The 13,610-nt window shown below is 41.1% G+C and overlaps 1 protein-coding gene across 1 annotated transcript in view; it reads left to right on the top strand.

Moving 5' to 3' along the window:
• LOC124606846 (estradiol 17-beta-dehydrogenase 2-like) overlaps positions 1-13,610 on the top strand; it is a 173,862-nt gene that overhangs the window by 55,023 nt on the left and 105,229 nt on the right. The window contains exon 3 of the mRNA XM_047138962.1: positions 12,520-12,702. Within this exon, the coding sequence (XP_046994918.1) occupies positions 12,520-12,702 (183 nt within the window). The remainder of the gene's footprint in view (positions 1-12,519; positions 12,703-13,610) is intronic.

Genomic DNA, 13,610 nt, shown 5'->3' with positions numbered 1-13,610 from the left:
AACACATATCCATATTGAATCTTGTCAAATTTCCGCATGATCACCAAAGCTGTCCAACAAAAATTAACTATTAGTTCGCTATTCAGCCGTCTAGAGGACAACACAGTTAAGTCAACTACATTCCTGCATTGCAACAGCTCTCTCCATGCGGACGGTCCCTGCTGTTAGCAGGAAACGTGAATCATTCCCACCACAGGCGATGCATAGACAGAATCATCCTACGAAATCGGTCACATATATATTTGATCGCTATACTTACAATTAAATGTTAGGATTGCGGTTTCAGTTGAATGACATTCGACAATGAGCGAAGTATCGGAAATACACCCTGCTGACGGCTGTGGCTCTGGAAATAGAAATAACCGTACCATTCTTTTGATATGACATACTTCTCCCTTCGCCATCACAGTATTCCACGTCAAATCCATATCTTCCTTACGACTGTACATAATCATTTCCTATGCACATGTCTGAACACGAACGCATACTTTATAGACCTAATTCTCAAGGCAAACCTGTCACACATCCCTTACTACTGAGTATAATACTTCGTCAATAACTGATTGCCGGCGATACGATACATGTCTCATAAGTTTTCTTGTGAGTGGTACCAGTGTGTCCTAGAGAGGCATAATCGTCTTACAACAGCGAGATGTTAAAAAACACAACCATATTACCATCACAAGTGGTCTTGGTGCGCACAAGCATCCATGTTAAAAGCTATACCTGCTTTGCAAATCGTGGTACAACATTACCTCTGAATAAGGAGGTTTTTTTGTCCAGACAAATACCGTGACGCCGAATATAGGAGGTGATCACTGGAGTATATAGTATCAGTCCAACAGTGCTCCTACACTTCGCCAACGGCGCAAACCTCATAATAAATATATCCAATTTAGAAAGTGATTCGGCTAAGTAAAGTGGTATGAACTGGTATTTGCAACTCCCTCACGCCACCGCCGCTAGATATTTCTCCAGTATTTGTAACGTATTCTGCGTCGATGCCATGTCGTAAGTTCGGTGATATATCGACTGGGCTATAGGCGATGGTTGATTGAGAAAGATCACAATCAGTGGATGGTGTGCTGATTCAGTTCGTAAGAAATGTACATTAGCTTATCAGATCTCTAGTGCTATGCTATCCGCTAGAAATGTTGTCTGGGATATGGAATCAAGTCTCCCCATACAGGCAGATACCTGCGTTGGATCTTATGGAGAAGTCCTTTATTGATTACAGGCACTAGTGAATCACATTTCTGGCGCTCTCATATCTCTAAACGAGTCACCTTTCTCGAATCTATCTGCTACAGTAGAATTCCAGCCTCGCTTTAGGTAGTCCCTTTGCATCTTGCAGCTGCTGCCATTTCTGCAGCTTTACACACATGATCGTTCCAGTTTAAGTCGGAACTGAGTAGCAGTCAGAGGATACTATATCTTCCACATTCTGCATTCCATGTAGAAACGGGCTAAGCTGCGTTACTACGACAGGACTGTGTTTTGACCATTCATGGAAACGGGAACTGCGAGAAGGACTAGGATTTTTGCTACTGCACTGTTTTGCGTCCCCAAACTACATACAAGTACTACAGATCCAAGTCCATTCACATCTATCTTCCCAACATGCTAACTTCGTTATTTTGTACCATCCAGCAGAGAAAAACTACGAACTATAAAAGCTCCACTATCTTCATCCGATAGAGAACTCGATAAGATTTTTACTGCATCTCGCTCATCCCATATATCGAAAACAAATACCGCATGCATGCAGGCATCGAGCACATGCGACAATCTTATTAAATATACAGGTATTGATCAACTGCACAGACCAGTTTGAAGTTTCATCACCTGTGCTGTAGGAGGATGATTGTATCCCATGGACTACATTGTAAGTCGCAGGAGATGCTCCCTGTGATCCTGTCTCTTTGCTTGAAACATAGTTTTTTTTCTGCACTAACACAGCATCGGTTTCTATCACGTAAGCCAGAACAGAACCATGTCTCAGACGCGAAGCAGTCAAGTCATCTGTGCTACAGAGGCTCTACCTTTCTGCTGTGTCAGTGCAGTTATGCCTCTGACCTCTCTAGTTGGCTACAACATGTGATATCTGTGTCGAAGCCTTGTGTACAGTACTTTCCATATCAGCAAGTAGAACATGATGTAACTGCATCTGGTCGGCTCATGTGTTAGCCAGGGCAGCATCGTGATATTACTCAGTCATGTGAAGAGATAATGGTAGCGCTATGGCACATTGCGATTCGCACATGTGATCTGGGTCTCTGTTAACCAGTGCACGAGTGTTGAATCCACTATTATACTCCCACTTCACATCAAAGTCTTAACTTTGTCAAATAACTTCAGAGTCCAACACTTCCTGCATAAAATCACTCCTTACAATCTGAAATCATCCTAAGGCCAGCAACAGCTGGAAATTTTTAGTCCAATCTCAGCTGAAATATTTCTAAGTTTCACATCCTAGCAACATTTCTCCAACAGTGTGGCAGTTACATCACTAATCTCCAAACACTTCTCGCTTACACATATCGTATTGCTGCAGGTTAGCAAGAGACTCCCCGCTGCGCTCATTAGCAGAGGCTGAGCACTGTCTAGCACACTGGACTCCCATTCGGTAGGGGGAGACTGATCAAAACAGTGTCCAGCCATCTAGATTTAACTTTCCCATGATTTCCCTGAATCGCTTCAGTCAAATGTCGGGATGGTCTCTTTGAAAGGGCACAGCCGATTTCCTTCCACATACTTGACACTATCAAAGCTTATGCTCCATCTCTAACGACCTCGATGTCGACAGGACGTTACCCAGTCATGCTTTCCTCCTTTACTCAATAGCACAGGATTTCCACCAGCTCTGTCTATCAAAGGACTCATCCTAGAATGCGCTTTCCGCTGCTTTTTTTTTTTTTTTTTTTTTTTCGCGATGACTGTTTTTCCTAGCCATGGTAACCTGATTTTGAGTTGCTATTTTAAGGTTATTCACGCATGAGCTACACATTTCACTTGGTCTGTGTTCCCAGCGAGCATCCTGCTTTGTGTTTATAAATTTTATTTCTGTATTAATTATCCCACAGTCTGTAAAATACTGTAGTGGCACCACAGTTTAAGATAGGGAAGTTACATTTGGTGCAGTATTTCGGAGTGCACAAGTTACAGCCAGGTGTGGGCTGGATTGCAGTAAGTTACGCTGACCATCAGTTACGAAGTGGAATGGAGGCCATAGGGGCCATTGAACCGCCGAAAAGCTTAAACGCAGCGGTTCGCATGTCGCAAGCTATAGGAAGAAGGGGCCCGCTGGCGCAACTGTGGTGTGGGGCGTGCGTGACTCGGAGCGATGCATTAGCGAAACAGAACCGCGAAGCCGAGTATAAATAGGTGTGGTTTTCTAACGAGATTCATCCAAGTGTGGCAGCTCTCCTGGATGGCGGGGCGTGTCACACTACCGGCGACACACGGCAACAGATGGGGCGACAGCGTCCCAGTCCACGGCAGCTCGTTGGTTCGACCCTCTGAGGCCGACGCGGGGTCCGCAGCCAGCCAGGGCGGGCCACTCTTCGGGTCGCTACCACGGACAGTCGTCTCGGTTCCCGACACACGCCGGAGACTTACAAGGCGACGGCCGCAGGTTCGGACGGCGGAACGGGAGCGGTCATTACCACCGCATTCCCAGCTACGCCAGCCGAGGAAGAAGCAGCAGCGCGGCCGAACTACGGGTCCCGGCGGAGCAGTACGGAGTCAACGAGAACTGTGGCCGCTGAGACGGCTGCTAGCGCAGCCATCCTGACGTAATTGGAACTCTGGAGCTGGCGTACAAGGCCGGCTCTACACAGTGCGTTGCACAGACCACTGGGGGTGGTACTACCTCAGCAATGCGGGGCCTGTGGTGCGGACCGAGGTCAACGAAGCTCTGTAGTGGAAAAAATAAATCATTTGAAAAGCTCGGACGAGTTTTAATACGACACCTTGTGATATTCGCTATTTTTCGACCTATAACTTTGATTGTACACTGGCCCATTTGAAAAATTATCAATCGTTTGTGGAGAATTTCCATACTGCTCAGGCGCAGAATTAAAGGGTGGGTTTCCGTACTGATGTTGTACCTGGTGGTTGTAAATTGGGTGGTATCTCTGCTGATTACTGTAATTGGTTTTCTGCTTCCATTTAAAGTTATTGCTGTTTGCGTTTTCATAACGGCTGGCAGGTTGGCAACAGCGGTCGCAGTAGCTCGCTCTCTCCTTCGGTGCATTGTCGTCCGCGTGCGATGCATTCTGCTGGCTGCCAGGGAAGAATTTGCCGCTGCCAATCTTCGAGCGCACATCCTCGCTAATTAAATCTAAGGAATCCAGCACAGAAAGGAATACATCCGTGTCTTCTTTGGACACATTTACTAGTTTCTCTCTAATAGACGCAGGGAGTTTGCTTTTGAGAATCATAATTACGTCCTTGGAAGAAATCGGAGAATCCCAGAACTTAATTTTTGCTAGATACTTCTCGAAGTATCGCCGGAGACTTCCATGCTTCTCATTGAAAATCTCCGCACTATACACCTCCTTCCTTAATCTCTGCTGTACCCCATTACTCCAAAATTTTGCCAAGAACATTTTCTCAAACTCTTCATAATTCCTACACGTGTCTACCATTTCCGTTCCCCATAATGCTGCATCACCAGAAATAAAGCTAGTGACGAACTGAATACGCTGTCTGTCTGTCCAGCTCCTGGGAAATATGCCGGAAATATTCTTTAGGAACACGATGGGGTGTATTTCTCGCTTCTGCGGATGAAAAACAGGAAAAGTGCGATGCTTAATCACACTTTCCTCTTGCATTAAACTCACGATTGTGGGCGAATCATTTATTTTCCCTACTCGGGACTCAACAGGACTGTTGTTTTGCATGTAATCAGGCGGTGAACGATAAGGAGTTGACTGACATTCGTCACCGTCTAAAGAGTTGTTCCCTATAGTTTGCGTATGCGTGTGCGGATTTTCTACACAGTTTCTCAGCATTCTGACTTCGTCCACTACTTGCTGCTTCCACTCGGGAAGATCCCGTGTAAGTGTCCTCCGAATGTGTCCCAATTCAGAAACCACTGTGTCTCCCGACTTACCAGGAGCAGCTAAGATTTCATAAGTTACATCCTTGACAGTCTCCCTAAGCTCCTCCCTGACCTTCTTTTCGATAAAAATATCTTTACCCTTTATCCATTCACCGTAGTGTTCCGACAATGCCTCCGCGTGTGCTTTTTTACGGTGCTCTTAACCTGTTCTTCAATATTAATTGAGTCTATCTGCCTCGACAGATCCTTCACTACACCTTCAATGTCAGATACTGCATTTCTAACTGAGTTTATTTCTTTGGTAGCTGCCTGAATTTTTGTGTTTAATGTTCCAGATACTTCAGCTATTTCACTTTTCACCTGTTTCTGCATTTTCTGAATTTGATCACTGATCTTAGTTTGCACCTCACCCAAATGGGTGTTTAATTCAGCCGTAATTTCTTTATGCAGATCTGTTTTGATTGTGCCTAGCTGTGTTTTTAATGATTCGCTTACAGCATCTAATCGGACGTTAACAGCCTCAATTTGTGTTTTTACTGATTCGCTTACAGCATCTAATCGAGCGTTAACAGTCTCATTTTGTGTTTTTATCGTCTCATTTTGTGTTTTTACTGCATCTAATGGGGCGTTAACAGTCTCATTTTGTGTTTTTATAGTCTCATTTACTGCGTCAAACTGTTGTTTCAGCATTTCCATTAACGAACCGAGGTCATTTGTAGCTGCAGCGGGAAGAATTAGGACTTTAGGGTCACTTTCCCCTGTTACAGACATGGTTAGTTCAGTTTCCACACGGGAACCTACCGTTCGCGATCGTAAAGGGTATGGAATACTATTAACGTCTTCACTTCCGTCTCCTGTTGTCACCTATCTCTGTTTACTATCTGCCATTTTCGTCAGTAAATCACGTGCTACGTAAGGCTTTCGTCGTTTGTCAGTGACGTGGTGAGTCCGCTAAGAGCACCGCTCTCGCGTGAGCAACAAATGAAATTCTATCTGGCGAGAAGACAAGATGGAACCTAAATGTTTCAGACAAATGAATAAAGATGCTCTTCACTGCAAATTGCACACACTATCCACCATGTTGAAAATGTAATACAGCTATACTAACAATGGAGAAAAATAATTTCTGTTATCAGACTACGAAGAATTTTACTTTGAAAGATAAAATAAAGCAGATTTTCTATAGCGGGAAGGAGATAGAAAGGATGTGGATCGACTTGGAAAAGCAACGTTGCTACTGAAGCACTACACTGCGTATGCAAAATTCTGACTTACTTTTTGATGGCTTGGTTTGCACTAGGTTGTCTCAGCAAATTCGCGTCTCTTTTCTTTTCCTTTCTCTCGATAATTAAACTGCGTTATCGACCAGCGTATCTTCTGTCTTACAGAGAGATGATGTGTACATGAAACGACAGAACATTTATTAACACAAGCACATAGAAAATTTTCCAAGAATTTGAACTAATTTTTGGTCAAGTCCCTGTTCGCGCGCCAAGTGTGATGTTACAAAATAAAAGTGATGTTGTTATTCAATGGAAAGTTGGAAATTGAGATTTAGCTTACTGTTTTATCAATCGCAATTGGCGTAAGAATCATGGATTGACCATTGTCATAAAATATTGCATTGTGATATGTGATTGGTTTTTACTTGCAGTTTCGCGTGGCTTGAGGCAGTCACAACTAGCGTGCTATTGATTAAGAAATCGCATTATCCTACTTTAATTCCATTGAATCCGATCATCGCAGAAAGACCTAATCAGCTCATTAGCATTGACCTGGCTCGCCCTCTACCGATGGGTAGGGGAGGTGTCAAATACCTCGTTGCTGTTCTCGACAACTTCACTAAATACGTTCGAATGTATGTTATGAAGACATCTTGTGCTCCGCCTATTATACGCTGTCTTGAAAATGACTATTTCCCTCGATTCGGAGTCCCCGAATCTATACTTTCAGATAATGCATCCAACTTTACTTGCCGCAAATGGCGTGAGTTTTTCGCCCATCACAATGTCAAGCAGATATTAATATCACGTTTTAGGCCTCAGTCGAATTTGACTGAGCGGATCTTCAAGGAGTTTAACAGATTTGTTCGGACGTACATTCCGGACAAGCAAACTCGTTGGGTTGATTTTGTGACACCTTTTGAGGAGATAGTTAATAATTTGCCACACACTTCCACAGGTTTTACTCCACACGAGTTGATATCTCGAAAGAAGGAACAGAATGAGTGGGTTGATCCTCTTCCCAAGATACCTAGCCCTGAGGTAGATCTAGATGTCAAAATTCGAGAAGCTTTAAGTTCCATTACCACCAATGCTCAATTAAGGAAGAAAGGCTATGATAAAAAAGTAAACAAAGTTGTAAGTTACCATGTAGGTGAAAAGGTATTACTTAAGACTCATTTCAAGCCATCCTTAATATGTAAGAAAAATCGCAAGTGGCAACATATGTACCAAGGTCCTTACCTTATTTTAAGGAAACCGCACATAGGGAGTTATTTATTAACTGACACGGCTACGGGGAGAGTAAAAGGCTTATTTCACCACCAAGACTTAAAGAAATTTTATAATGGTAGTGGTTAAATACTGTCGTGGAAATGAATTCTCGCTTGCTGGAAATTTCCTTGTGTGAACTGTTAATGATAAGTATTGTGTTGAACAGCGCACTGACTACATGGTAACGGCTACTACATGTAAACTTTAAGTATTAAATGATAAGTATGGAAAAATTGTTTATAGTGATGGACATTGAACTGATATTTCTTCAACAAGCTGAAGCAGGAAATAGGGGTTGCACCAAGAATTTCAATTTAATTTTAAGTTAGTATTACGAAAAAAAAAGTGCTTGCGAGGCGATTGCCCGGAGCTATATAAATATGTAAAGGTGAGAAATGGAGAAGGATGCGTAAATAAGCACTTCTCTCAAGGTACAAGAAGATTTATAGATTTATTTTTAGTAATGTAAGTACTTGAAGTTCTGTTGTAAAAGCCCAAATTACCTGCTTAAAAAAAAAGGGGGGGGTACATGTTCAAACACTCCAGACAGTGGACAGGAGTAGAAGAAATAGCTTAAACTTCAGTTAAAGCGTGCTGTTAAATGGAAAAACAAGTGGTAACCCACATATGTTCACGCAAGGAGACAATAAGCTGTAGTAAACTAAGTTAGGTGAAATACAGTACAAATAGAGGCAAACCATGAAGCATCAATAATGTAGCGTAAGTACTCCACGAGGCCATTAATTGCTATGAAAGTAAACTATTTCCCTGTGATCTGTGCCCAATGTAAAGAGTATATGAGGAATGTTAGCTGACGAATTGATTTCAGTAGAATCAAGGTACTAAATAACCACACAGCAAGCCCCCTGTATCATAAATAAGTCCAAGTAAAGATCTTCAGAAGATTTGTAGTGTAATCTAGCAACCATTCAATACCCTAATTGAAGGCTAATCTAAAGAACAAGCAATTCAGTGATATTTAAACTTAATACTGACTATAACCAGAGTAAGACGTAGAAGTAGCAAAGCATGCTGTAATGAAAGACGTTGAAATTTATATATGTGCCTATGTTTATTATGATAATTTTATTTACATGCAGATTTTATTGCAAAAATGTCTCCTAAGACACTCCTCTTATGAAATCCATTTTCCTTGTGCCCGTTCCTTTTGATCCTGGTTCATTAACCCAGGCCAAGGGTCGACTTGTAAAAGGCACGTGTGCTTCGAGGCAAAGCAATGCTTATGAGAAATGAGACACGTAGCGCGATGAACTTCGCTAGCTATGGTAATGTTTGTTATGGACCGGTTGCGTAAACCCAGTGAACTGTCGGTAATTCCATTCATGCGAAAAATAGTAGACAGAGAACAATTGCTGAGTACATGAAGCGAAGAGGGAGACCTATTGTTATCCAGTCTGACCTCAAATACAAAAAAAAAAAATTGGCAAGCACAAAGGAAAGCACAAAAAAAAAAGATTCAGCGTTAAATGTGTACTCGTTAAGTAGTAGATATGCTGCGTGGAGGTAGAAAATGATCTTGGGTGCACTAAAGAATAAATGCAACGAGTGTTGCGAAACCTGTAGTTTTCATAATGAGGAGATGAGCCCTTAAAAGAAAGTTTGAAAGAATATTTTTAGGTTCACTAGTGAAAGTAAACCTTGGGATATAAAGAGTCCATTCATAAAGCAGTTGTTCACTGGACTTAACAAAAGGAGTGACCATTAATTGTAAATATTAGCTCGTAAGTGATATTTTGTAAATAGTAGAATATAAGTCTTTCTGTACCAATGGAGGAAACCTGCAAAATTGATTGTTTTGTAAATGAACTCTATCGGCGAAGGAACTAAGCACGAATGCTGGGTGAAGATGCACACTAAAGTGCGACGTGCATAATAAAAATAACTGTTCACTGTATATTAGTGGTAGTGTTGTACTGCAAGTGTAAAAAGAAGTCAAGGCTACGACAACAGGTGCAGCGCAAAGTTCAGTGTTGTTCTAAGTGCAGCGACAGCTAAAACATTCGTCGTCACTTACCTGTGAGCCTCATGGGAGGCAGTTGACAGAGAAGTATGGAGGCAGCTTCAGTGTCTGGCTCCTCCAATGGAAAACGCGCGCGAGGTGTTTGTATCGATGCACTCGTGTGATACGAAGTTCACAAAAAAAAAGGAGCACTCGACGACCAGCAGCTCTGTTACAGCCTGAGCGCGAACGGATACTGAGTGTTGGAGCTCACGCAACACTGTGCAGCCGCTGTGAGTGGCTGACGTGTGGGTGACGAAACAATCCAAACTTTAAACTGCTAACCGCCATGACTTCCATCGTACATACTGGAGGAAAGACATTTGTACACTGGTGTGACTACATCTTCATATGTAAATTAAGCGATTTTCTTGGGTTGAAGTTAAGATGAGTGAGAAGTAGATTGTTAGATTACTCAGACCTTAAAGCCATTAATACCGGCACTCCTGAACACTGCTAAAATGAATTATAATCCTGTCTCTTGATGGACAAAGAAAATGAATGTGCACTATAGGAAGACCCTAAAACTCCAGACCAGTCCCGATCCTTAACAAATGTACCCAATAGGTTGTAAGTTATACTAATAATTTTCCACTTCTTCTGTTTCATATTGTAAATAAAAACCCGGGAAGCCACTTGAATTCCTGGCACCACAGTGGAAAGGACAGATGTACTGCATGATGAACGCCGTAGACAGCTAACACAGAAAGTGAAAGCATCACGAAGTGTAGTGCTACGTTATTAAACTGTAATTGAACCACAATGAGTCAACAGATGCTCGAACATTGTCCACTCTAGTTTAGTGAAAATAAGCACTCACTGTACTCATGTATTAGTTGTTAAGCTCAAGAGAAAGTAATTTCTGAATTCTATCTCCTGAAGAGCGAAATGAACGTTCACTTATTGTTATAAGCAAATATGGACCAAACTTAAATATGCACATAAATGTTAATCTTGGTATTATGGAATGAAGTGACTAATGAACAAAGAATGAAAAACTTTATTTTGAAAAATGATAAATATCTGATATATGTTTATAAATGTAATTTCAATTTAAGTACATAGTACGCCAGTAACATTATGTAAATGTCACACCAAAAATCACGAATATCTCATGAGGACATGAGGATCGAGGTAATCCTTCGGCATTCCCTCTCTCCTCATGGGAGGCAATGTGATATTCGCTATTTTTGACTACATTAAAACAGCAAATACGAGTAGTTAATACTTTCAGCCAGAAGGCAGATACTTGTTTGTAAATAATGATTAATGTATAATGAGGCGTCGCATGGCGACGGTGGAATTTTCTAAATAATGTAATTCGTCGTCTTTGGGCGGCAAACAGAAAAATACGGATAGATATGCGATCCTTCACTATTTTGTTCGCTGGAGAACAAATGAAGCCTTGAGCGCTAAAAAGACTTGTACTGTTTTTCTCAAGTAAGACGGACGCAGATTTGTGGCAGTCTGATCTAATTTTTACTAAATGTATAAAAACGTGTATGTCTGAGTTGAGTGAAGTGTAAAGAACTGTTATAACTTACCGTGACGACGCACGAGCGACTCAAAGAAGACAATGGCTATATAAAAGAGCGCTCAATGGACATGATACGGACATAAAAATCTACCGTCATTGTAGTACTAAGCTTAAGGTACGATATATGTTTTAGTTTATAATAAATATTTGTTCTGGGAATACTGAATCATTTAGCAGTGCTCATTCCTATCATCTCCTCAGTATTATTTTCATTTTAATTATGCATTTTGCTAAGATTACAGACACGGAGATCAGCAGTCCAATGTGCGTGTTACATTGATAAAAAGAAAACTGTTTTATCGTCTTCTTGCATCAGCTTTAATATCGAATTTCCCTTTTGTGTGATGTTACAGTTGTTTTTGCGCCCTTAAGAACTTTCTGGTCCCTTAGGAAATTGTTTTGTCATAACAATAACTTCACAACCGGGTATGATCGTATCTACGATCATGAAGTAATTAGAAAGACGATAATGCGATTTCTTAATCAATAGCACGCTAGTTGTGACTGCCTCAAGCCACGCGAAACTGCAAGTAAAAACTAATCACATATCATAATGCAATATTTTATGACAATGGTCAATCCATGATTCTTACGCCAATTGCGATTGATAAAACAGTAAGCTAAATCTCAATTTCCAACTTTCCATTGAATAACAACATCACTTTTATTTTGTAACATCACAACCTCCTGGCACCCACCCACTACAATACTAATAGTACTCTTAGCAGCAAATAAATTCATGCAAAGATGACTTTCTTAAAATTGGAACAAAGCTGTAACATTCTCACATGCTAAGAAAGGGTTGGTCACTAGCTTTTATGTGGTGGTTGTTTTTGAGAACAGGTGCTGTTGATTAGTGCGACCGCATTTCTTGATACGGCTCAACGTCCACTTTCCAGTCGGACTTAGGTGTACCGGAGGCTGTAGATCAACTTTCTCATGCTGCTGCGGGTTTCTTACTCGATCTGCCATACACGACATTTTCCTATAATTACGTGCAAAATACAAAAAAATTCTAATAATATATGAATTTATATTGACAGTTTTGATGTAAGATTAGGGTTGTACTGCCAAAGACTTCATGGTCTTCCCTGCAACGATGGAGCGAATGTTGTGGGGAAGTTTCTTGTTCTGCTGTCGCTTGATGATCGAAAAGTTTGGTAGGAAGAGAATGAGTTTATACAAGGGAGAAATATGATGTAAATGATTAATCTGTGTGGCCAAATCAGATATTACGTACTCGCAAGTTATGTTGAGTAATGTGTATGACCAAGGCTACAGCTGATAGAAACGGAACTTAACAGAAAGTTCTTTCGCAGTACAACAAATATTATGATTTCGCTGTGTTTCTTAACAGAGCACTACCAGGTCTATGTGAACGATATTTTCGTTCTTATTCTAGAGCTATGGGCGGTGGTAAACAATGCAGGGATCAGCGACATGGGCGAAGTGGATGTCACGCCGCTAGAGAAATTCCAGCAGGTGCTGGACGTAAACACGATGGGCGCCATAAGGGTCTCCAAGGCGTTCCTGCCGCTCCTCAAGAAGTCCAAGGGCCGCCTCATCAACGTTACCAGCCCTTTCGGTAAGTAGGGTAATTGAATATGTGAGGGACACATTGACTCAGCACAAGTAAAAACAGAAAGACGTTGACAAAGTAAGGTACAAAAAGCAAACTACTGAGAAAGGAGGTTGTTCACTGCGGAAAGTTTAATTAGGATCAGATGGTATCTTTTGCGAAGAGATGATTTCAGTTTCTGTGAGCATTTCCAGAAAGACCAGTTTTACATAGTATAATGTGAAGTTGAGGCTTCATCCAAGAGCACGTAATCGGCGGCTGTAGTGAATAAACTGTAGACGATGAAATACATAAATTAAACGGGACACACTTTTTTTTAGCAAAAGTGATTACAACACCACAAGAAGAACAAGCAAGTAAGTTTGACATTCACGTCACACACAGTTGTAGAGAGGGCTGTTAGCGGTATTTAGACTCTAGTGTCCTGTCGACGATGCGGTCATGTGTGACGGACTACAGTCACGGATTGTGGAAGAATTGAGAACGAAACCAGCAGTGTCCTTTCCAAAGGAACTGAAAACTAATTGGTAGGTACTCACAGACCGCACAAGACAAGGTCACGATTGTGGATGGGGCCGTAGACAGTTACTGTTTAGATCAATTTTAGTTATGTCATGTTCCGTAGATCATTTTCCCGATTATTTTATCGATATGATGTGTAAAAAGTCAGATTACTATATATATATATATATATATATATATATATATATATATATGAATAGTGCTAATATTACTGAAATTTTTACTTTTACACATGCAACTACATTTAGAGGTACAATTTTTTTTTTTTTTTACTAGTTCTGAAACAGAAACTCGTCCATGGAATAGAAGGAGTTGTCCAAAAGAAATGATTTTAAGCTAGATTTAAAACTTGATGTGCTACCTGCCAGACACTTTATGTTGTTGGGAAATGA

This window comes from Schistocerca americana, chromosome 1 (assembly GCF_021461395.2).
Source record: "Schistocerca americana isolate TAMUIC-IGC-003095 chromosome 1, iqSchAmer2.1, whole genome shotgun sequence".
Taxonomy (NCBI): Eukaryota; Metazoa; Arthropoda; class Insecta; order Orthoptera; family Acrididae; genus Schistocerca; species Schistocerca americana.
Note: the sequence above shows the minus strand (reverse complement) of the source record. Positions and strands in the feature narration are given on the sequence as shown.